Here is a 24,866-nt window from a genome sequence, read left to right on the forward strand (position 1 = left end):
AATTCAGGTCTGGTTTAGAAAGAAAAATATTGTTCATCCCTGCACTCTATGGTCCCGCCAAACTGGGCTTCTTGGTGTTCCTTGTAAGTAATAATGATAATAATAACAATGATAATAAGAGTTCCTTATTTCATAATAATTATTATAATTAGCTTTTTCTAGAAATTTAATGTTTATAAAGTACTTTACAAATATTTATTGGCTCATGGTAACTCTGTGAGGTAGGTGTTATTAATACCCCCTGTTTTACAGGTGAGGAAACTGAGGGTGACTGTGGTTAAGTGACTGTCTTAAAAGTGTCTCAAACCAGCATTGAACTCTGGGCTTCCTGATTCCAGGTCCAAGGCCCTTTCTGCTGCTCTTCTTAATTGACGCATTCATTCCTCACTCACAGTACTCCGTCTCCTGTCTCTATAACTTTGTAATGGCTAGAACCCCATATCTGGGATGCAATCCTGCCTCATTTCTACCTCTTAAAATTCCTATTTCCCTCAAAATTCTTCTTAGGTAATGCCTTTCACTTGAATCTTTTCCTGATTTTTCTAAGGACACATTTCTTCCCCTCAGTCCCATTATACTTTGAATTAAATTTTTTTTTTGAGGGGGGAAGGCAAGACAGTTGGAGTTAAGTGACTTGCCCAAGGTCACACAGATAGTAAGGGTCAAGTGTCTGAGCTCAAATTTGAACTCAGGTCCTCCTGACTCCAGGGCTGGTGCTCTGTTCTCTGCGCCACCTAACTGTCCCTGATGGAATTAATTTTTTATACATTTTATTCATACAATACAGGTACAATGCATGCCTCCCCTGGTCAAGGAGAAACCCCTGGATAACAGGGACTCTTTAATTTTTTTTCCTTTATCGCTTTGCACGTTACTTGGGTTGTTGTTGTTTAGTCATTCAGTCATGTCTGACTCTTTGTGACCCTGTAGATTATACTGTTCATGGGGTTTTCTTGGCAAAGATATTGGAGTAGTTTGCCATTTCTTTCTACGGTGGATTAAGGTAAACAAAGGTTAAGTGATTTGCCTTGGGTCATACAGCTAGTAAGAGTCTGAGGCCAGATTTGAATTCAGTTTTTCCTGATTTTAGGTCCAGTGCTGTATCCTCTGAACCACCAAGCTGCCTCCTAAGCAAACAGAGGTTAAGTAACTTCCCCAAGGTCACACAGCTAGTTAAGTGTCTGAGGTTGGATTCCTGACTCCAGGCCCAATGCACTATCCACTGAGCCTCTAGTTGCCTGACCTGGCATATAGCAGACATGTAATAAATGCAAATTCATTAATTGATAATAGTAACTGATTCTTCCTTTTTACCAAATTTGAGACAAAAGTGGATAAATTTAAATTGTAGTTTGGGGAATTTGGCTTAGATATTAATAGGAATTTCCATTATATAATAGTTGTAAACTCCACTGTGTTATCAGAAATATAGTAACATTTCATTCCTTGTATAATTTTCACAAGTAGAGGATGAAAGGATCTAGTTTCAGATTTGATAGAAGACAATGAATGGACTTCATGATCTTTCAAAATTGATTTTGAACCTAGGGTGAGGGAGTTTAAAATTTCTATTGCCATTGCCTTCTGAAATGTTGAGATTCACTTTATTATCTGTTTGTTGCATATAGTGAGGTTTCTTCCTTTGTCAATTCATTTTACGTTCTCATTACTTAAGAGTATATGAGCCATATCCAGTATCATGCCTCTTTTTATGATGACTAATTTTGGGTGTCTGTACATTGATACTGTATTTGAAAAAATTCCTTTGGACCCCTAAAATTAAAGAAATTATACCTGGCTTGCAGTAGTTAGTTCTATAGCAGTTTGGGATATTTTTATTATACCTTCTTATTTTCACTCCCAACAAGTGAATGTAACATCCTTCTAAGAGTTATATGACAACTGTCATTCATGGTTTGGGTCCCCCACAGGGCAACTGTTACCTCTAGGTTTTAAAAGGGCATTTGGATGTCCACTTGAAGTATTGCTCATAAGCCCCCACTCCCGAGTTTGCCTTTAAGTAGATAGTAAACATAATTCAGCTAATTTACTGATATGTCAGAGTAAAACAAATGGTTACAAAATATCCTTCCTCCCTTCCACATAAGTCTTGGGCACACTCTTTCTTTCTTTTTTTTTTTTCCATTTTTCAAATGCTTTATTAACTTCTGATTTACATCATTAATTTCCGTCAGATTTTGAGTTACAAATTTTCTCCCTGTTTTTCCCCTACCCACCACTTCAGAATAGCAGTCACACAGGATATTCTCTCCTCCAATCTGCTCTCTCCCATATCTTTTCCCATACCCCCTTAGACCTTTCCAGTAGGGCATGGTAGATCTCTATGCCCCAGTGCCTGTATATCTTCTTTCCCAATTACATGTAAGATAGTATTAATAATAGCATATATGTATATATAATTTTAAACATTTGATTTTAAAACTTTGAATTCCAGATTCATTCCCTTCCTCCCTTGTCACCCACCCTTTTTGGGAATATAAGCAGTTCAGTATAGATTGTACATGTGTAGCTAATGCAAAACATTAACATAGTAGATATTTTGTAAAAGACTGACTATATTTCCCTCCCTCCTATCCCACCACCCACTTGTTCTGTTCTCTACTTTGATCCTTTCCCTTTTCAAAAGTGAGTGCTTCCAACTTCCCTCCCCCCCAGTCTGCCCTCCCTTCCATCATCCCCTGTCTCATCTCCTTTCCCCTACTCTCCTGTAGGGTGATACCCTATTTAGTGTGTATTTCATTCCCTCCCCGAACCAAACTCAATGAGAATAAGGTTGACCTATTCCCTTTTGCCTTCCTATTCTTCCCCTCCATTGCAAGCCTTTACCCTTGCCTCTTCTTTATGAGATAGTTTACTCTATTCTGTCTCCCTCCTTCTCCGCTCATTATATTCCTCTCTCACCTCTTAATTTCCCTTTTAAGTATCATCCCTTCCTATTAAATTGGTCCTGTGTGTTGGGCACACTCACAAAAATACGCAAGGTCAGTAGGAAAAGTTGGCAAAGAGTACAATAGTAGCAAGGCATACATATGGCCAAGACAACTTACCTGGTCCTCCATTCTCTTCTTGTAGAGTCCTCACATTGTTTGTTCTTTGACTCAGCATTTCTGCTGGGTGGGTCACTCAGCTGGGCTTTAAAACAATATGCACCATCTCTTTATAGCATATGATTTTTAATGACATTAAGTTATTCATTTCTATTTCATTATCACAAACCATCTGAATTGGATAAATGTTGAAATGTTCTTTTTTTACAGTCTTCCTTATACCAGCAGACTTGTCAAGACCTTATTGTATAACTTCATCAGACAAGAAAAGAGACCTCCCCCTGGCACCCACATCTTTGAGCAGCAGTCAGATAGTGGAGGATTGCTTTATGGCCTTGCATCAGGAGTAGCAAGTAAGTCCTTGCTGAGATTTATTTTATACTGAGATAAATGTACATACTGTTTTTTTTTTTGGTGTTTTCTCTAGACATGAGAATATTTGTTCATTTAGAAAGCCTTCTTTGTAGCTATATAATGTCTGACGCTGATTGAATATAAAGACTCAACATGAGTCCAGTTTTTTTCTAAATTATTTTTTTAGTTATGATTCTAGCTGTCAAAATAATGAATAGGTTTTTTTATTCCTATAGTTAATACAGTGTTCCAAGAAAACTGTTCACAAATAAATTTGTCGCTTTTGTGAGTTTAGTAACCTAATGGGGTGGGTAAGTGGTGCAGTAGATAGGACACCAGGTCCGGAGTCAAAAAGACTTGAATTCAAAACCTGCTTAAGACATTTTCTAGCTGTGTGATCCTGGTTAACTCACCTATCCTCTCCCAGCCACAATTGTTTCATTTGTGAAAGAGAGATAATAATAGCACCTGCTTTGCAGTGTTGTTGTGAAGATCAAATGTGATAATAATTGTAAAGCACTTTGCAAATTTTGATGTACCATATAACTGCCAGACATGACCATTAGTGTAATAAAAACTAAATTAATATTTGAAAACAAAGTTTGCTGCTTATGTTTGGGTAGCCACATGAACAGCTACTCATTTCTGAAGCCTGAATTGTTCACTAAAGGGTCATAGGTGATTTCCAGGTGAAAAGTCCCCTCCTGTTAATGAGTATTTAGGTTCCTCAGATAGATAGCAGCTTAAACTGAGGGCATTTTTTACTGAACTCTGAGTATCAGCAAACTTGGGCTTTATCCATCAAACAATTAGTTAGTATATATTTATTAAGCATCTGTCATGTGCCAGGCACTGTGCTAAGTGCTGGTGATGTAAAGAAAGACAAAAGACAATCCTTGCTTTCAGGGATTCAGAATCTGATGATGGAGACAGCTTGTAAACAAGCATGTACAAACAAGCTATGGAAAATATAAATTGGAGAAGGTACTAAAATTAAGGGGGATCAGTAAAGACTTCTTTCTAGAAGATGAGATTTCAACTGAGACTTGAAGTAGGCCAGAGAAGCCAAAAGGCAGAGGTGAAGATGGGAGTTCAAGTTATGGGAGACAGTGAAAATGCCTGTATTTGGGAGCTGGCGCTTCTTGATTGGGGAACAGCAAGAAGGCGTGTCAAAGAATCAAGAATCGTTGGGGGTAGGGTGTAAGGTGTGAGATGACTGGAATAGTGGAGGAGGGGCTAGGTTATGAAGGGTGCTGAACATCAAACAGAAGATTTTATATGTGATCTTGGAGATAAAGGGAAACGACTGGAGTTTATTGAGTAGGCGAGTGTGACGTGATTAGATTTGCACTTTAGGAATATCACTTTGACAGTTGAATGGACTGGAATCAGGATAGACTTATTTGTGACAGAGGAGCAGCCAACAGGCTGATAAGAACCTGCATCAGGTAGTTTCTGGGTCAGAGGAGAGAAGTGGGCACGTACAAGAGATGTTACAAAGTTAAAATTGACCTGCCTTAGCAGCAGATTGTATATGGAGTGTGGAAGAGAGGAGACTGGGATGAACCCTAAGTTGTGAGCCTGGGAGACTGGCATGATGGTGGTATCCTCAACAATAATGGGAAGATTCTCATTTCTTTTCCCAATTTTTTCTCCACTTCTCTTACTTGGTTTTCAAAATCCTTCTTAAGCTCCTTTATGGCCTGTAACCAGCTCATATTTTTCTTGGAAGCTTCTGGTGCAGGAATTCTGACTTCACTGTCTTCCTCCTGTTCTGTGCTTTGATCATTTTTGTCCCCAAAATAGGAGTGTAAAGTTGGATCGCTCTGCTTGCTTTGCTTCCTTTGACTGCTGATGTTGCCACTCAAATACTTGATTTTTGAGCTTTTTGCCACAGAAGAACTCTGCTACCAGAGAGGAGAGCTTTGTCCCAGTCACTGGGGTGTTCTCAGCAGCTGAAGCTATTAGTTGGGTGCCCTCTTTGAAGCCTCTACATGCTCTGAGAAACTGTTCCTGCACCCCAGGACCTCCACCTTAGACTGCAACCCAGATCCAAGCAGGTTAAAGCAAGAGTGATTACCCTTCATACTGGTTGCTTTGTCCCCCTATAATCTGTAAGCCAGGAGTTGCAGCTGCCATGTGGTAGTGGCTTCACAGCTGTAGCCACTCAGCAGCTTCTCCCTCCAGGGAATAAAGGCCGGACTGCACTCGCAAAGTACTGGATCCCAAAGTCCACACTGCACTGACCTCTCACTTTGTCCTTAGCATCTATGTGTTGATCATTCTGGAAACCGCTACAGCTGCTGGCGATCTGAAGTCCCTCCAGCCAGTGGCTGGTTGTGGTTGCCCTGAGGCTAAAACCTCGGGCTCTAGCGGGGGTAGGCTGGGCTCCCAGCATGCTGTGCTGGCCCCTTCCTGCCAGCCTGCTGGGCTGTCCTCGGTTAGCTTCTCTATGTCATTTTGTGGGTTCTGTAGCTCCAGTGTTTGTTCAAAGTCACCTGTTACATGAATTGGAGGAGGTGGGAGCGGGAGCCCCAAGGAAGTCCTGTTTGTACTCCGCCATCTTGACTCCAACCTCTGACGTTCAAGCTATTGGCTTTTAAATTAAAATATAGATCTACCCAATGCATTTTAGTAGTGATTATGTGGGTTCATGAACCCCTCTGAATATTTTATTTACTTGTTTTTGTATATTCTAATATATATTTAATATTAATCACATCATGTTTATTAGTAGAAAATGGAGAATTATAAGTGATAGAGTTGGAATGTCCTTAAAGACCCTGTTATATTCCAGCACTCTGAATTTATATTTGAAAAAACTGAACCCTGGGAAAGTTGAGTGACATGCTTATTCACGCAGGTATGTAGTAGCAGTTAGAAGAACTGAGGCCTGTTGAGTTTGAGTTTTTACTACATTGTGTTTCCTTCACATGTTTGCTCTGGGTCATTCATGTGAAATACATAGTTTTGTTTCTCTTCAACTTTATATTTTCTAAATCATTGAATCCACTTTGTACAGATGATTATGATGGCTTATTTTTAGAACTTTTATCACTTAGACACGTTAGATTTACTTCAGTATAGTAATTTTAGATAGTTTGAAATCAGGTCAGGCAGTACTTGAATTAGATTATAATAAGTTGTTTTACATAGCTTAAAATTATAAATCAGTTTAAAAATGTACATCATCGTGAAATAATCGTAGTGTTTTTATTTCACAATTTCAGTTAGACTATTTTGAAACAAAGCAAATTTATTCTCCAAAGTAATGCTATTAGGGTGCTAAGTCAAGCTGTTAGGAAGTAGCTATTTGTAGCACCAACACAATATTCACAGCACTGGTGGTTACTATGAATATGCTGGCATAGTTCTCAATCACAATGTATGGCAGACTCTCCATATATAAGACAGAAGCAAAACATTTATTCAGACACCAGAAAGTAAAATCCATCATAGTAACAAATAAGTTAATACATCATAGCACATCAGGGAGCCATACCATCCTTTATCCTTCCCACAAACAAACACTCCGAAGCCTAACTGTCACAGCAGGGGGAAAACATGCACTCACAAAGCCTAGCTGTTTCCTTGGGTGCATCCTCTCCTCCCTCCAGTTCTAATTGCTCTGACTCTCAGCTTCCTGTGGGCTCTGCTCCACCCTTCTGCAAACTCCTTCCACCATGGGCACTGTGTGATTGTATTCAACCTATTAAAGGGCAGGGAAGATCTTCAATTTCTCATTGTCATTACACTGTTGCTAATTTTGGACTTTTTGTATACAAAGAGCAATCCACTTCCAAGAGAAAATAATTCAGTAGTTGTTGACTCTCAATCATCTTGGTGTGAAATTTTCCCTGGGGGGAATATCAAGACAACTGTTTAAGGCTAGAATATTTGCCTCTTTCCTGGTGGTAAGCTTCTACTTCACTTTCTAACATCATCATTTGGTTTGCATTTAATTAGTATCAACTAACTTTTATGTTGATCTAGGTGAACCATATTAGACGATATGATGCTTAAAATGATATAGTACAAAGCAAAATATAAATTTTAAAGTTATTTTGTGCCTTAGGTTTATATATTTATTGTTAATGGCATATGAACATCTCTCCCCCTTATGTATTCTAGTATTTTTTTTTCTTTTGGAAAGTCCCTTGTTTTAGAAACTGATTCCATTCCTTTAAACAATATTATACCTTGAAGTAAGCCCAGTTTTATTACAAATTTTATATAATCAATCAACAGGAATTTTTAAAAGTACTCATTATGTATCAGGTTCTTTGTTTGGTGTTGGGGATAGAAATACAAAGGTTATCTAGCCCCTGATATCAAGGAAGAGATATTTTATAGGGGGGGGAATAGGATATTTTTATATATAAGTAAATAGAGGATATATACAAAATGAATGCATAATTTCTGGGATAATTTAAAACAAAAATTATGGAATTTTCATTAATGTTTGTGGGAATCTTAATGTTCAGAATAGTTTGGACCCCTTAGTATAATCAGTCCTTAATCATACTAATGGAGGGGAGAAGAAATCGATGTAATCTCTTTATTAGTTATCTGTATTGCTTTTGAAATATGTTTTAGTCTGGTATTTGTATATGAACTTGGATAAGTCTGATTTTTTTTGGACATTTATGCCAAATATGTAGTCCTGCCTGACACAGGGAGAGCTTGGAATCTGTCTTCTTTTCCCTTTCACCTTCTGGTATCCTACTTGTAGGTTTCTCCCTAACAACAATTTTCTTTTAGATATGTGTGAGACTTATTTTCTCTCAGAGCTATTTTGGAACAGGAAAAATTATATTCTGTATTAAAGATAAATTCAGTCAGCAAAACACATTGACAGCTTTATGTTAAAAGTAAGCAAAAAAGGCTTTAGGTTGTCTGAGAAAACAAACAAACAAAGAAACCCTGCACTAAGCCAATGCACTTTATTTAGGGCGTTTTTCTGACCTTTATCAATTTATAATCAATTTAGTTATCTGGATTCTCAATCCTTAGAAGATTAGTGACTGTAGTATAGAAGAAGGGAGATCGCTAGAAGTAGGTAGAATGGTGGGAGAAGTAATAGCTGATAATTTAATTTTCAAAATGGAGAGAAGAAAACTATAGCACCTTATCATATTAATAATGTTCTCTATAACTGCTCTTTGTGCTTTATAATTCTATATAGTTATAATTATAAATAGATTATAAGCTTTAAAGGGGATAAACTTCAATTATATGGCAAATTTGCATATTTCCTTATGGAACAGCAAATTATTAAGATTACGTAAAAATTAGATAGATAAGATGTCACTGTAATTAAAATAGTGCCATAGCCAATAAATTTCAGTCACTAAATAAACATTTATTAAGCACCTAATATTTGTCAGATACTATGCAGAGTGCTGGGAATAAAAAAAAAAAATGACAGTTTCTGCCCTCAAGGAGTTCACAATCTAATGGAGGAAGAAAACACACAAAAGGAAGCTGAAAAGTGGGGAAGGGGAGGCTGAAGAAAGTACCCAATGTGGATGCATGGCACAAAAGTCACAGAAGTCACAAAGTAGTGTAGCAGGGTGAGAAAGGAGGAGATACTCTGAGCTTAGTTCCCTTCTGAAGTGGAAGTTTGGGAGTTGATAGCTTTACTCTCCAATCAGAGATACAGTGGGTGGTGATGAGGTAGAGTACAAAGACTGATGGAATCTTTCAGGATGATGAGGTTTGCTAAATAATGAGTTTCTGTATGGTGGAAAAGTCAGAGAGGTCTCAAAGTAGTACATCGAGGTGAAAAATGAGATAGTAAGATGTTCAGTTTTGAAAGCAAACCATGTTTGAAACTTGCATGTTAACTATAATGTATTAAATATTAATCATATCTGTTAATAATTATTACTATTTGCAAATACAATATGCAACAGAAATGCTTAATGATATTGAAAATTATCCTTAACAATATTTCAAATGATTAACGTTAAGCATGTTTGTAATGGTTGAATCAGGGTATTCAACTCTATTTAAGACCGTCTTATTAATTCTCTATATATTCTCTAGAGTCAATCATAGTGCTTTGAATACATGGGAGGTGTTTGTTTAATAAATGTTCTTTGTATGAATCAGTGTTGTATTAATTTTGTGTTCTACTAAATCTTTAGGAGCTAGAAAGTAGAATATCATTTTGTATTAATGTGATTGAGAAAGGAAGTTGCCTCTTAGAAGTATCTACGTTTGTCAGTCTGTTTTTGGTGAAGAAGAGTGTGGCGAGGATTACATGTTTCTCTTACAAAGCATTGGGATGTTTTACAGTGGCATCTCTTTCTCTTAAATTCTAAAATTAAGTAGTCACTAATATCTTTAGAATGAAGAGCTTAAGATTTCTCCTAGTTCTAATATTCCATAATATTAAATGTAGCTCTGCTTGGTTAGTAGTTAGGGGTTGAGGTAAGAGGAAGAATGAGAATAAATGAACTAGATAATGTAAGGCTCCTTTTTTTTTTTTTAATGAACAATCAGGGTTAACTTGCTCAAGGTTACATGGCCAGGTGTTTCTGGGTGGGTGCTAGGTGTCGGAGCCCGGATTCGATCCCCAGGTCTTCCTGACACTGGAGCCGGTGCTCTTACTCGCTGTCCTACCTGGTCACCCCTGTAAGGCTCCTTCTAGGCTCATTAATTTAATGATAAGGCACTTCATATACATGGGAAACCAAGCAAAAATATTTTGGAAGAAAGGAACAATTGAAGTAGATGATTTGTCCCTTTGGTAAAACAAATACAAATACATACATACATACACATATACACATAGATATGTACACATATATGTGTGTGCTTAGACATGTTAAGGATGTCATCCTTAGAGTCAAATGGAATTCCCTATAAATCATAAAGTTTTTCAGATCCTCTTGTTTGAAGATGACATATTGCTGATTTCAACAGGTCTCCTTTGTGATTACCACAATTACTTAAAGCTGATCCTACTAATTGTCCATGTTGGAAAACCAAAATGAATGAAAAAAATTCTGCTGTTTATACCAGTGATTGTCCAGATGGGAGAGGGTATAGCAGCACATTGAATCGGTTTATCAGTTTGTAAAATATTGACACTGCAAATGGACAATAAATTGGAACTAGAATTGAATACAAGAGGAAAAGTAGACTAAACTGCATTATTTATTTCTTTTTTTAGTAGATTTTTATTGTCTTTTTAAAATTTTTCCGTCACTCTCCCTTCCCTTCCCCTCTTAGAGAGCCATCGCATATAAAAAAGTGTTTTTTAAGAAAACAAAAGAGGAGAAAAAAAAATCAGTATATCTAACTGATCAACACATTGGAAATGTCAAAGAAATATGTATAGTGTACAGCACTTGTGAACCTCCCACCTCTTCAAAGAGGTGGGAGAGTCTTTTCATCTCTTTTCTACTCATGCTACTTCAGTATAATTTTGCAATATTTACTTAGTTTTTTTCTGGTGTTTCTGTCAGTTTACATTTTGTTCTCATCATGTATAATTGTTTTCTTGGCTCTGCTTGCTGCGCTCTGCATCAGTTCATGTTGCTCTTTTTTTTCTCTGTATCTGTCATATTTGCCTTTTCTTACAGTACAGTATTATTCCATTATGGTTGTGTGCCAGATTTTGTTTATCCATTTCCCAGTTGATGCCCATCTACTTTGTTTCTAATTCTTTGCTATCACCAAAAGTGCTGCTCTAAGTATTTTGGTATATATGGAGACTTTCTTATTATCAGTGGCCTCTTTGGAGTATAAGCTCAGTAACGAAATCTTTGGGTTAGAGGTTATGAAATTTTAAGTCACTTTATTTGTAGAAGAGTAAATTGCCTTCCAAAATGGTTATACTGATTCACAGCTCCACCAGCAATGCACTAGTATCCCTGTCTTCCCACAACCCCCCAACATTAACCATTACCATCTTTTGTCATCTTTGCTAGTTCACAGGATAGTAGTTGAAATATTAGTGTTATTTTGAATTGCAATTCTCATATATATATGTATATAATTTATATATCTTAGATATAAATCCTTATCCCAGAAATTTATTCCAAGATTTTTTTTCCCATTTGACCACATCCCTTTGTTTCCTAAGTGCATTCATTTTATTTGTGCAAAACTTCTTCCATTCTATATAATCATGTTGATCTGTTTTATCTTTTGTAATTATTTGTGTCCCATGTTGGTTTAGGAATATGTCTCCTGCCATCGCTTTGGCAGGTATATGATCCACTTCTCTTTTAATTTTTTAATAGTATGATCTTTAATTATAATTTTAGTTCCTTCCCTCTGTTAATTATTTATTATTTACTCTGTATATGACTTGCTTTGCATATATTTGCATATTTTCTCCTCTATTAGAGTATAAACTCCTTGAGGGCAGGAACTATCTTTTGCCTCTTTGTATCCTTGACCCTCAGCACATAATACTTTGCACACAATAGATGTTTAATAAATGTTTATTGGTTGATGCTCCAGTACTCTCCTGAGTGTTTTTATGTGAACAAATACTTAAAATCTGATATATTATACTAAGATACTCATGGATGAACTGACAAAACTCAAGTATTGTAAGTCTTACTATTGAAAATTGTTAGGCCAAGAGATTATTGTAAGTTGGTAGAGAAAGGAATGGGATAGATGGCATTTACTAAAATTCTTGCTAAATCCTAGCCTCAGTGTTTTGGGTTTGGACCTTCTTTGTATAGTCTCAAGGTCTTTAAAGTCCTCTAATACTTAAGAGGTTTTAAGGGTGAAATAAGGATATAATAAAGGGTTTAACTAAAATTTCTTGTTTTTCTTAATTTAAGACAAAACTGAAATGTGATTAAACTGTCAATATTTAATTTTTTAAGGGAGCCAAATTTAATGAAATTTGTTCTGCCAAACTATAATTTCCATCACTAATGGTAAAGTTTTACATAGCAGTAAGTTGTAGTATAGAATTATTAGTAGTACATACTATTCGTAGTACGTAGTAGTCTCTGATATATGATTCCCCACCCCATTCAAACAGGTCGTCAAAAACATTTGTTTTCCCCATTGCGCTAGGATGAGTATTCCAGCCCAATTATAGAGCCGAAATAGTGAGAATTCTTAGCAGTTAAACTTTAAACTTCTCATTGGTATAAGGTGAAGAAATTGTTAAATCATCACCGTGGTCAAGATACGTAGTTACAGGGGTTTATCTCGTATGACAGTTGTTTTGTTTGTCAATTTCAGTACATTCAAGGGTAACTACTTAGGAAAAGAAAAAATACAGTAAGAGCACAACAATGTGATATTTAATAACAGACATACTCATGAAAGGAGTAGCTTTGTAGTTGAAATGCTGAATGTTCAAATGAACACTTTATTACCATTCATTCCAGTCTCACCATTTAATAGTTTTCTTAATCTAAGCTATTCTTTAGCAAAGGGTGTCTTTTTACTTCTGAATATTTTTCCTTTTGTATGCATTTAGATGGGATTTGCCAAGAAGGTAAAATGAGAAAAAGATGCTTAACTTTTTAATTCTTATCAAAAGTCCCCAGTATCTAGCTCATGGGGATATTTTGGGAATTCTTTAGCTAAAGTTCAAAGCAGTTGCTTTTCTTAGAATAAAGGTACCAAGCCATTTGTTATTTTGCTGTAAGAATAAAAACTAATTTCCAAAAGTATTGTATTTTATTTGATGCAGCTAGATAGCCCAGTAGACTTGGAGACAAGAAGATCAAAGTTCAAATCCTGCTTCAAACATTTATTAGCTGTAGGACTCATGATAAATCATTTCACCTTCAGGGGCGGCTAGGTGGCACAGTGAGTAAAGCGCTGGCCCTGGAGTCAGGAGGACCCGAGTTTGGTTCTGGCTTCAGACACTTAACACCCACACACCCACACACCCAAAAAAACTAGCCATGTAACCTTGGGCAAGTTACTTAACCCCAATTGCCCTCCAAAAAGGGGAAAAAAAATCATTCCACCTTTGTTAGCCTTAGTTTCCTTATCTCTGTAATGGGAATAATAATATCTACTTTAAGGGTTATTGTAAAGATCAAATGGCGTTATGCACCTGTGTGTGCGTGCACACATACCTGTATGCAAATATATAAATACATATACATGCACGCACACACATATGGTAGTTTGTAAACCATAGAGTTATATAAATGCTAGTTGTAGGAGGAGGAGGAGGAGGAGTAAGAGAATGGCTGCCCATTAACCCATTGACTGAAATATTAAGTGTTTTGATAATTTCAAAATGGTAGTTATTAAATGCCCTGTCATTTAAATTAGGGATTGGCAAACTAAGCTAATAAAGTTTTATTGTATTTACATGGTCAGATTGGGCCTGAGTTTGCCAACACTTGATTTAAAATACTTTAATAATAGGAGATGGTCTAGGACTGTTCTTTACCCCGAAGAGATTTTCGGGAATGTCATTGAAAACTGATACTTTCCCTTCTTAATTTCATCATAGTCAAAATATTTGTTATATCTAACTTTCAGGTAAAATAAAGAATTACATAGGGCACATTTTTTTTTGTATTATAATGAACATGCTTTTTCTTAAATAAGTGGTAAAGAGATTCATTAACATTGACTACTAAAATAAATAATGAGCTAGTCGACTCATTCTCAAATTCTCAAATAAGGAATTGTGGGAAATACTGTTTAGTCTTTTGAATGAAATGCTATTCCTTGAATATCAGTATAAGCTTTTATCTAAAACCTCTTCAATGAAATGTTTATTTAAATAAGAGACTTTTATTATTTTTTAAATAAGACAGAATCAGGGTGGCTAGGTGGTGCAGTGAAGAGAGCACCGGCTTTGGAGTCAGGAGGACCTGAGTTCAAATCCAGCTTCAGACACTTAATACTTACTAGCCGTGTGACCTTGAGCAAGTCACTTAACCCCAATTGCCCTGCCTTCCTCCCTCCAAAAAGCCAAAAAAAACCAAACCAAAAAAAAATAACCATCACAGGATTGTAGCATTAAGAGGAAATTCACCTTCCATATAGTTCAACATGTACCCAAAGAAGAATTTCTTTTTGTTGTGTTTCAAAAAGTGGTCATCTGGTTTATGCCTAGAGATCTCAAGAATGCTGGAATCTGTTCCTTCTTGAGGGAGCCTGCTGTACTTTGGGGTAGCTGCATTAGGAAACCTTTCCTTATGTTAAGCCTAAATGTGCTGTAACTTCCTACCCATTTCTTCTTGTTCTACTCTTTGAGGCCTAGAATAAGTTAGTCATCAAGCCGTTATTAAGTGATTAATATGTGTTGGAGGTGGGGGTGTAGAGTGAGTATGCAAAGAAAGGCAAAAAGAAACCCTCCCCTCAAGGAACTCACATTCTATGCAAATAGTTACGTCCTTGCAAGATACATACAGTAGAGATGAAAGGTAGAGGGACAGACACCAGCAGACCAGAGGACTGGGAAAATCTTGCTGCAGAAGATAGACTTTAGAGGGAGAGAGAACAGAGAGTCTGGAAATGGAGTACCCTGTGAGAGAAACGGTGAGTAATATGATTGGATTAAATTGTAGGAAGACTGGGAATGAAGGAAGGTATGACGTTTTGAATTGCTTTAAATGCCAAACTGATGGTTTTATATTTGATCATAGGGAGCCACTGTCATTTACTGAGAAGGGGAGTGACATGGTCAGACCTATGCTTTTAAGAAATTCACTTTGGAAGCTGACTGTAGAATGAACTAGAGTTAGGGAGAACATGGAGAGTATTTAGGAAAACACCACCGTAGTCCAGGAGAGGAGTGATATGGTTAGCAAATCTAGAAGTAACGCCACCGAAGGAAAGATAGTTAACATGTTAGATGACAGAAGCAGAATTCAAAAAGGATCCAGAAAGGGAGACTGAGCAATAGTTGGATAAGTGGAAGGAGAAACAGGAGAGAGCATATCATAGAAATTTAGAGGGCAGGAAATACCCAGGAGTAGAGTTGTTCTCAGGGGTGTCAAAGGCTGAAGAGAGATCAAGAGGGATGAGGAAAGGTCATTGGATTTGGCAACTTAGTCATTGATAATTTTGAAGAGTGTGGTTTTGATTTTCTTGTGACAGACTTTTTGATCAAGACTTGGTAAAACAATGGCATAAGAGCCAAATCCAGTCTGACTGCATGTTTTTGTATAGCCTGTGAGCTAGGAATGAGTTTTATATTTTTAAATGCAATAACATTTTATTTTAAAATGTAAAAACCATTTTTAACTCATAGGCCATTAAAAAAAAAGACCATGGTTTAAGGCCTGTGGTCTATAGTTTGTCAGTTCCTGTTTTAGATGCTTAGATGTTTTTATTTTCCCTTAAGTCTTCTCTTCTCCAAGTTAAACATTTTCAGTCCTTCAGAAGATACTCTTATGGCCTAGTCTTGAGATCTCTCACTATCCATTTCCTAGACTGTCTATGGCCTTCTTAAAATGTGGAGCCCAGAATTGAACACAGTACTCCTTCCAGATGTGGTCTGACCAGAAGTGAGTTCAGTAAAACTATCATTTCCTGCATTTTGGACACCATTCTTCTTTTAGTGAAGCCTAAGATTATATTAACTTTTTTGACTACCATGTCATACTCTTGACTTGACATACAGGACTTGGATACTTAACTGTGTGGCCCTGGACAAGTCATTTAACCTCACTCAAGCATTATTCTCCTCAATTGCAAAATGGGAATATAATAGTACCTACTTCAGAAAAGTTGTGCTGAGAATCAAAGGAGATCAAATGGTAAAAGTAAAGCATTTTGTAAACTTTCAGACACTATATAAATACTAGTAATTATCATTGACTTATTTTGCTTACCATTCAGCAAAATCCTTATATTCTTTTACCATAGTTATCATGTAGTTATGCCTCTCCCATTTTGTGCTTGTGAAGTTGATTTTTATAACCAAATGTAGAACTTTACATTTGTTTCCATAAACTTATATTTATCAAATTCTAGTTTATTAAGATCTTTTTGGATCCTGTCATCTCACATTACCTATGCCTCTTTGCCTTGTATTGTCTGAATATTTTTATGCATATTGTCTGTGCCTTTTATGTTATTAATAAAAGTGTTCAAAAACATAGGATCAAACCAAGGTCTCTACTAGAGACCACCCTCTAAATTTACATTAAACCATTAATAATTACTTCTTGTGAATAACCATTCAACAAGAAAAAATAAAGAATGTCGTCTATGAAATTATTATTCTTATCACATGGAATTTTTATACACTAAGTTCAACACTTTAATTCCAAAAAAACTGTCTTTGTACCCCATTTATTGCATTTTAAAGTCCTTCAGTGATGTTCTTTTTTTTTTTTTTTGGTATTTTATCAACATGTATTTCAAAAGATTCAGACATAACAGAAATAGAAAATATATGAAAGGGAGAAGAAATTTGAATGTAAGAAAATGAGTTAACCAAGACTTACAATTACCTGCCATTATTACTCACTGATGTTCTTTTAAAAAAATTACTGTTATCAATTCCTGTCCCATTCCCCACAAAAATCACATCATCTTTTATCAAGTTAATATGGTTATGCAAAACAGATCCACATATTGTACATTTCTGAAAATATGTCTCATTTTATACTTTTAGTTCACCTTTCTCTCAAGACATGGGGAACATGCGTCATCCTCAGTTCTCTAGAGTCATGGTTTGTCATGTCTTTGATAATAATTCTTTAGTCTTTTGAAATTTTATTTATAGTAGTACTATAGCCATCATATAACTTGTTCTCCTGGTTTTGCTAATTTCATTCTACATACAAATCTTTATCAGTTTCTTTGAATCTATCCCTTCATTTCTTATGATGCAATAATATTCCTTTATGCTTATATACCATAATTTTTCTATCTATTCTCCAGTTGATGAGCACACTTGATTTTTAGCTCTTCGCTGCAAGCTCAGATACTATGATGAATATTGTTTATTACATATGACCCTGTTCCTCTTTATGTCTTCGGGGTATATGCCTAGTAGCAGTATCTCTAGGTGAAAGGGTATGCGTATGTTTCATGATTTTAAGGATATATTCCAAATTGCTTTCCAGAATGGTTGTACAAATTCATACCTCCATTCACAGTGCATTGGTGTGTCTCTGCTTTATCTAGGTCCATTGTGACTGATTTCATAGGTGCATGCATAACTAGATGGGATGGATGCATTTCTGGATTAAGGGAAGACTACTCACATGGTTTGGAAGACTTAGAGAACCAAGGCATGCTTTGGTCAGAGATGAGGCAAGAAGATCCCCTCAAAAACCCTTCCTTTTTCCTTCCTTTGCTTGTCCTTGTCCCTACCTTAATGTGCGTAAAAATACATGAAGTGATTAAGAATGTATCCTTCTATACGTAATACATGTTACAGTTCAATAATTATGATTAAATACTTCAGGAAATCTGCCATCCTTATCAATATGGGTAGCCCTTCCAATTAATTGTGCAGATTGCAACCCCTCTATATTTTTTTATACTGTAGTTTCTTTTCTGTGCTCTCCCAATATATTCTCTGAAGTGAATCTGTTAAGGAACTGGAGGTCTTTCTCTGGATACTAGTGCAGCACTTGGGTTTTCCCTTTCTTATCTCTTGCTGCCACTGCATGAATAGTCTCTCTCTCTCCCTCCCTCCCTCCTTCCTTCCCTCTCCCTCTCTCTCCCTCCATGAATAGTCTCTCTCCCTCCCTCTTTTCCTCTATCCCTCCTTCCTTCTCTCTCTCTCTCTTTCTCTCTCTCTCTCTCTCTCTCTCTCTCTCTCTCTCTCTCTCTCTCTCCCTCTCTCTCTCTCTCTCTCTCTCATATCATGAATTTCCTGGATCTCTTTTATGCCACTTATTTATTACATGCAAGTCATCATTGATAATTTATTATAACCTGCTTATATTTATTAGGCATCTCCTGTGTGCTTTGAGTCGCCTTGGATTTTGACCCTCACAGAATGTGGTGTTCGATGATTCATAACTCTTGATAAAAGGGTGGGTTTTTGGATCAGGGAGCAACTTGGATCGCTGAAAATACTGTATGGTTTGTGAATGTACTTCACTCTGTTCTCTTCCTGTTGCTGCTAGACCCGGTTCATTGTTCATTTCTAGTGCTTGTCTAACACATGTACTGATGGACCAATTCAATGGATTGCCCATGCAACTGCATGCCACATTCTGGGCTATAAGCATTCTTCGTCCATTTTTTTCCTTGTATATGTCGTTGTTGGAATACTCTCTGAGTGAATTTAATTGAAGAATTCACATAGTATTCAACTTGATGGAAGTCATTACAATTACATCCACAAATAGGAACCTCAAAAACTGTAGGTAATCTTTCATCCATTTAGACTTAATGAAGGACATCAGCCATGACACAAGTATAATCACCTGGGTTTATGACTCCTTTGATATCGGGAGAAGATTATTCAAGAAAGTTGTCTCTGAGATTGTATCTTATGGGGTTGGATGACAGTGGAGAATCTTGTATCACATATACCTGTGGTGGTACCCTTTGTTGGAGGAGAGCTTTTAGGTTGCCTTTTGCCATACTCAGTCAAATTTTTAAAAAAATCAGCAAACAATAAATGTAGTGGGATATGCTGTTTTCTGTAATTGTCAATCAGTTCTTTGACTGTAAATAAGGAAGGCAAACATTATTTACAGAAGTATCCTTATTTCTTACGTGCATTTTCATTAACGTGCATTTCATTATAAATTTCATTAATTTATAAGAACATTTCATTGTTCTTATAAAGATTTTAAGAGATAAAACAATAGGCATAAGAATGGGAAATTATTGTTGTTCCCTCAATCTCCTTTTTGGGGTGCTACTATAGTCTGTGATTCCCTCCCCAACCCCTAGTTTTTCAGTAACTTTGCAGACTTAATAACTCAGTGCTTTAAAAATTCTTTTGTTTAATTAAAAAAACTCTCAGCTACCACCCCACATTTATAAAACTGGCTAATATGACACAAAAAGAAAATGATAAATGCTGGAGAGGATGTAGAAAAATAGGGATGCTAAGGTACTGTTGGAGTTCTGAACCATTCCAACTGTTCTGAACAACAATTTGAAACTGTGCCCAAGGGTCTGTAAAACCATGCATAGCCTTTGACTCAGCAATATCACTACTAGGTCTGTATCCCAAGGAGATCAGAGAAACAGGAAAAGGACCTATTTATACAGAAATATTTATAGCAGTTCTTTTTGTGGTGGCAAAGAATTGGAAATCAAGGGGATACCCATCAATTAGGGAATGACTGAACAAGTTATGGTATATGATTGTGATTAGAAATGACAAGGGTGGGGCGGCTAGGTGGTGCAGTGAGTAAAGCACTGGTCCTAGAGTCAGGAAGACCCGATTTCGGTTCAGGCCTCAGACACTTAACACCCACACAAAAAAATCTAGCCATGTAACCTTGGGCAAGTTACTTAACCCCAATTGCCCTCCAAAAGGCAAAAAAAAAAAAAAGAAATTAAAAAAAAAGAAATGATAAGGGGGAGGGTGGTTTCAAAAACCTGAGAAGACTTTTATGAATTGATACAAAATGAAATGAGCAGAACCAGAAAGATATGATACATAGTTATAGCAATATTGTAACAATGATCAACTGTGAAAGACTTAGTTCCTCTGATTAATATAATGAGGACCCATGATGAAAAACACTATTCACCTCCATGATGAACTCTCAGTACAAATTGAAGCATACTTTTTTTTTGACCTGGTCTAGCTATTCTTCCTAGCTCTATTTTCTTGTGTGTTATTTCAATTGAATAAATATTCAATTAATTAAACATTTAAGTACCTAAGATATGTGTGAAAAGCAGTGGATTTTTACATTTGTGAATGAATGCTGTCAAGAACTGTTGTAGGAAGTCAAAGGAATAAGAGGCCATTTTAGGTTGGGGTGGTCAGGGAAGGACAGAGTCCAAGCTCCTATTCCTAATTTGCACTGGTGCCCACTAATTTATGTTGGTCTTTCCCATTGTTGATTTTTTCTTATTCTTTTCTTTTCATAGTTTGAATTTTGGATAATTTCCCAACAATCTTGTTTTTCAGTTGTTCTCTACTTTCTTCTTCTTAAGCTTCCAGGCCAATATATTCAATTTCTCCACTCTTTCTGGTTTCAGCATAATCTATAAAATTAAGGTGATATTTATTCCCTTTTCCAGATCATTAAAAAAGATGTTAAAATAAGTTCAGATCCAACATTGGCCTCTGTAGAACCCTTCATCATAACTTCAGCCAGTTGGATGTCTTGCCAGCTATCATTACTGTTTTCGTTTCATTTGTTTTCTTATCCATGCCAAATTGAGCTAATTTTGCAGTTAAAAATTTCATAAGAAGCTGAATCACATGTTTTCTTACATTTGAACATGTACTGCATTCCCTACAGTCCATTATTTTAATGTGCTTGATTTTTAAAAAAACATTTGCTCATAATGCTTCCTATGTCCTTTAGATGTCAAGGTTTTTTTTTTTTCTTTTAACATTGGTTGCTTGTTTTAGTAATCCTTGCAAAATTTACAGATGTTAGCTTTTATGACAACTTATTTTTAATATTTTGTTTTTTTAATATTTATACTATTAACTTTAAGAATCTAAATATTGTACAATGTGTTTGAAGATCTCATATACTAAATAAAGTTGTTCAGAAGAAAATGCTATCTATGTATTTCAAAATGTAAATAGTTGGAAATTTCCCTCAATTACTACTTCTTATGAACATATATTTTGCTTATAACTCCTTGTTCCTGTCCCCTATAACCACTTACCGTTCTTGGCTCTTAGCAGCCACAATTCCACTCACCTGGTTGCTGTGTCTTCTGGCTCTGGTCAATGTAGCTAGCTTTAATAGCAGTCTATGGCTGGTGCAGTAGTTCACTAGAGTTCAACCTAGAGTTGGCCTATGCTGAGACTTTTAGTTTGGTGGTAAAGCCCTGGACCAGCCTGAAAACAATTACATATCCTTGCCTTGAGTTGAGTCAGGGTCTGTGATGGCACATTATGATTAGGAGCAGTGAGTGGGGAGGGAATGGAGAATGGACATTAGGATAGGAACAGGTGTGAGAATGGAGAACAAGTTGCTTTTCCACACTCTCTTCTGGTCTGGGCCATTTCACCTTGTTCTTGTTTTCAGGGAAAAAAATGATATTGTTAAATCAGAGAACTAGATGAGTGAGATCTGAACAGGCAAACTTTCACTGCATGTTGTTTGAGTTGTCAAAAAAGTGAATTTATAAGTTGTTTAAATAAAACTAATTTTGTTATAAGCACATCATGATTACTCATATTTCAGCAACTCTGTATTGCATTTCCTAATGGATGTGTCTGCTAGTTTGATGTGAGTCCAGTGAAATACCTTCTTTCCTTGTCTTGTGTGTATTTGCTATTGTTTCTCATAACATAGCATCATTAGTGCTCTCTTTCTTCCTGAAACTCTGTAAACTGCTTCAACCGAAAACATGCCCTCCCTAAAGTTTAATAAGATGGCAATTAATTTTTGCAGTGGAAACTTCCCCTCCACCTTTTTTTGTTTAAAAATGAACTCAACCACATGATATTGTTTTGAAAGCCAGGCTCATAGGACCATGGAGTTAAATTTGGAAGGAACTTAAGAAGTTCCCTATTCCAACCTCCTTGTTTTACCCATAGAAAGTTGAGACTTCAGAGAAATCCAGTGACGTGCCTAAGGCTGCATAGCTAACAAGTAGCACAACTGGGATTTAAGACTTTATCTTCTAACTCCAATTCCTTTGCTGTTTTGAGCTGAAATTTTACTTAAGATACATAATATTACAAAATTATAGCTGTACCACTTTACAATTATAGTCACAAATCTGGTTTTATTGCCTCCTGTTGCCAGATTCCTTAGTTGGAGTCAGGCAGATCCATAACTAGGTTGGGCCAACTAGACTTTATCAGGCTAGGGAATTAAGGCTAGGAAAGTTTGCCCAAGGGTGGAGAATTGGAACCTCGGATAGTGCTTGGGTTCTATGTGAATCTGTGATACAAGTCGGAGACTGGAAGGTGAGAGCAGAGTTTCTCTCTTCTGCTGGGATTCTTGGAATAGAAGTCCTCAGCTTTGGTTCTCCATAGGGCTGAGGAAGAAAGACTGGTTGTAATCTTGAGAGCTAGACCCCTCACCCAGGGAGTAGCTCTCCTTCATGGTCAACAGATGTGAGAGGAGGATGTTGGAGGACCAGAATTAGTCTGCGAAGGGCCCCTTCCTTGCTATCCTTGATTGGATTGTATGGGTAGGGAGAATGACTCTTTAGGGAAGTTTAGGGAGTAGGGGAAGGGAGATAGTGTCATTGCCTCTTTTAGTAGTCTGTTTCTTTCTGGAAGTTCCTCTGTCTCTTATGCTGGGGAACTTTTCTTTCTCATCATGTTTTGTCCAATGTATTCTGAGACCTGCCGAGGGAGACCAAGTTGAAGGTGTTGGTAGGTTGCATTGAAAAAGGTAAAAGGAGGAGTCTTTCTGGTATCTGTCAACTTTTCAAGAGCTAGGTTTCCCCACTTAGGTGAAAATTCTTCTCTAGGGCTAAGAGTTCTTTGTCAACTTTAAGCAGGATATGCCCAGAGAGAGGCAGTGAGAGCCAGGGCAAGATAGGGGAAGAAGCCAGCTCCTCAGATCCCGCTAAGGACCATGCCCTCTTAAGGAATAATTGCCTGTGCTTCTTCCATCCCAGGGACTTTTCTTTTCCTGAAGGTTTTATCTTTCCTGAACAATTTAAACATTCCTTGTTTTAGTCCAGAAATTGGGGATTGTGGAAGTAGGTAGGGTGAGTTTGGAGTCAGAGTTCACCTAGGACTGCAAAGTTTCTCTCTGTACTTACTCATCTCCTTATCTTAAGTCATGAGAGCAGACACCTTTGTTTTGGAAAGTTTAGTCCCTCCATTTACCAGGTAGATGTTGCAATGGATAGTGTTGAGTTCAGATTCTGCCTCAGAAAAGTACATAGTTATATGACCTTAGGCAAATCATTTAGCATTTCTCAATCTCAGTTTCCTTGTCTGTAAAATGGCTGTAATAATACAACCTGCCTCACAGAGTGGTTTGTAATGATAAAATGAAATGACATGTGTAAAGTGCTTTGCAAACTTAAAGCGCTGTATAAATACTATTATTACCACCATCATATCATCAACGTCTTCGTCATCATCAATTATTTTTGTCCCCAAGGGTAACCAAATTCCTTCAAGTTGCCTGAAAAAACACTGGCCACTGGCCACTCTAAAGCTACCATACTGTAGGTTTCTCCCATTCACAGATAAACTCTTAGAAAAAACTGTGTGCTTGTGGCCTCTGCTTTCTGACCTCTCACTTCCCAACCCTTTATAGTCTGGTTTTGGCCTCATCACTCAAGTGACACTGTTTTCTAAGCTTACTGGTGATTTCCTAATTGTATGATTTAATGACCTTTTCTCAATCCTTACCCTTCTTTCAGCAGCACTCAGTACTGTTGAATGCCTTCTTCCAGACATTCCTTCCTAAGTTTCCATGGGGTTACTTTCTCCTACTGTTGCTAGCTGTCTGACTGCTCCTTCTCATCTCTGCTGGATCATCATCCTCACCTGTGTGTTCTGTGTGGGGCCCTCTTCTCTCTTGACCTCTCCTCAGCTCCCGTGGCTTGAGCTCTCTGGTGTATGCCCACAATCTCAGACCTATTTATCTGGCCCCAGTTCCTGTATTACTGTACCGTATCACCAGCTGCCATCCGGGCATCTCTAATCGGATGTTCCTTACACATCTCAAATCCAACATGTTCAAAAGAGAACTTAACTGTCTTTCCCCTCCAAGCCCTTTCTTTGTATCCTTCTTTCCTGTTGAAGGCACATTTTCCTTCAAGTTAGCAGAGTTCACAGTGTCATTTACAGGGTGTCCCAAATGTCTCAGTGCAGTTTTAAAGCTTTGATAGCTTACATGCATGTATATTTAAATATGTTATAAAATATATTTATTTTAATATAAAATATAAACATAATATAAAATATGAAAACAATGTCATTACTTTCATATACATGTATATAAAATGTCATTATTTTCTCATTAAACTCAAAATAGTAAATATTTTTCCATGAGAACTAGAAATTATGATATGATTTTTTTCTGTTTTGTTCCATATATTTTTCTTTATAGTTGAAGATAATTTAACTGATCACTATCAGGAGAAGAAAGTAATGAAATAGGGATTCCTACCTTTACTATTTCTCCTAAATTATTTTAATACCTTATGGCTTTTTCTTGCTCCCAGCTTTTCTGTCCAATCTATTGTTTAAATTACTCTCTGTGTAACAAACAAAGGATGTTCCAAATCTTTTATTTCCTCAGACCTCTTCCCATGTCACTCCCTTCTTTCTTCCTATTAGCTGACGTTGTTGCCTCATACTTTACTGAGAAACCAGACTCTAAGCAATGGACCACTTCTTCTTCCATTCTCTCCAGGTCAAATCACATTCTCTCACACTCTGCA

General features: G+C 36.7%; 1 protein-coding gene across 2 annotated transcripts in view; it reads left to right on the top strand.

Annotated features, from left to right (window-relative positions):
* Nucleotides 1-24,866, top strand: part of DYM (dymeclin) — a 622,931-nt gene that overhangs the window by 161,277 nt on the left and 436,788 nt on the right. For both annotated transcript variants that reach the window (XM_069104416.1, XM_069104414.1), the window contains exon 8: nucleotides 3,279-3,421. In XM_069104416.1, the coding sequence (XP_068960517.1) occupies nucleotides 3,279-3,421 (143 nt within the window). The remainder of the gene's footprint in view (nucleotides 1-3,278; nucleotides 3,422-24,866) is intronic.

Source organism: Petaurus breviceps, unplaced genomic scaffold (genome assembly GCF_028583685.1).
Source record: "Petaurus breviceps papuanus isolate PSGF00001 unplaced genomic scaffold, PetGlider_PUasm1.0 131, whole genome shotgun sequence".
Taxonomy (NCBI): domain Eukaryota; kingdom Metazoa; phylum Chordata; class Mammalia; order Diprotodontia; family Petauridae; genus Petaurus; species Petaurus breviceps.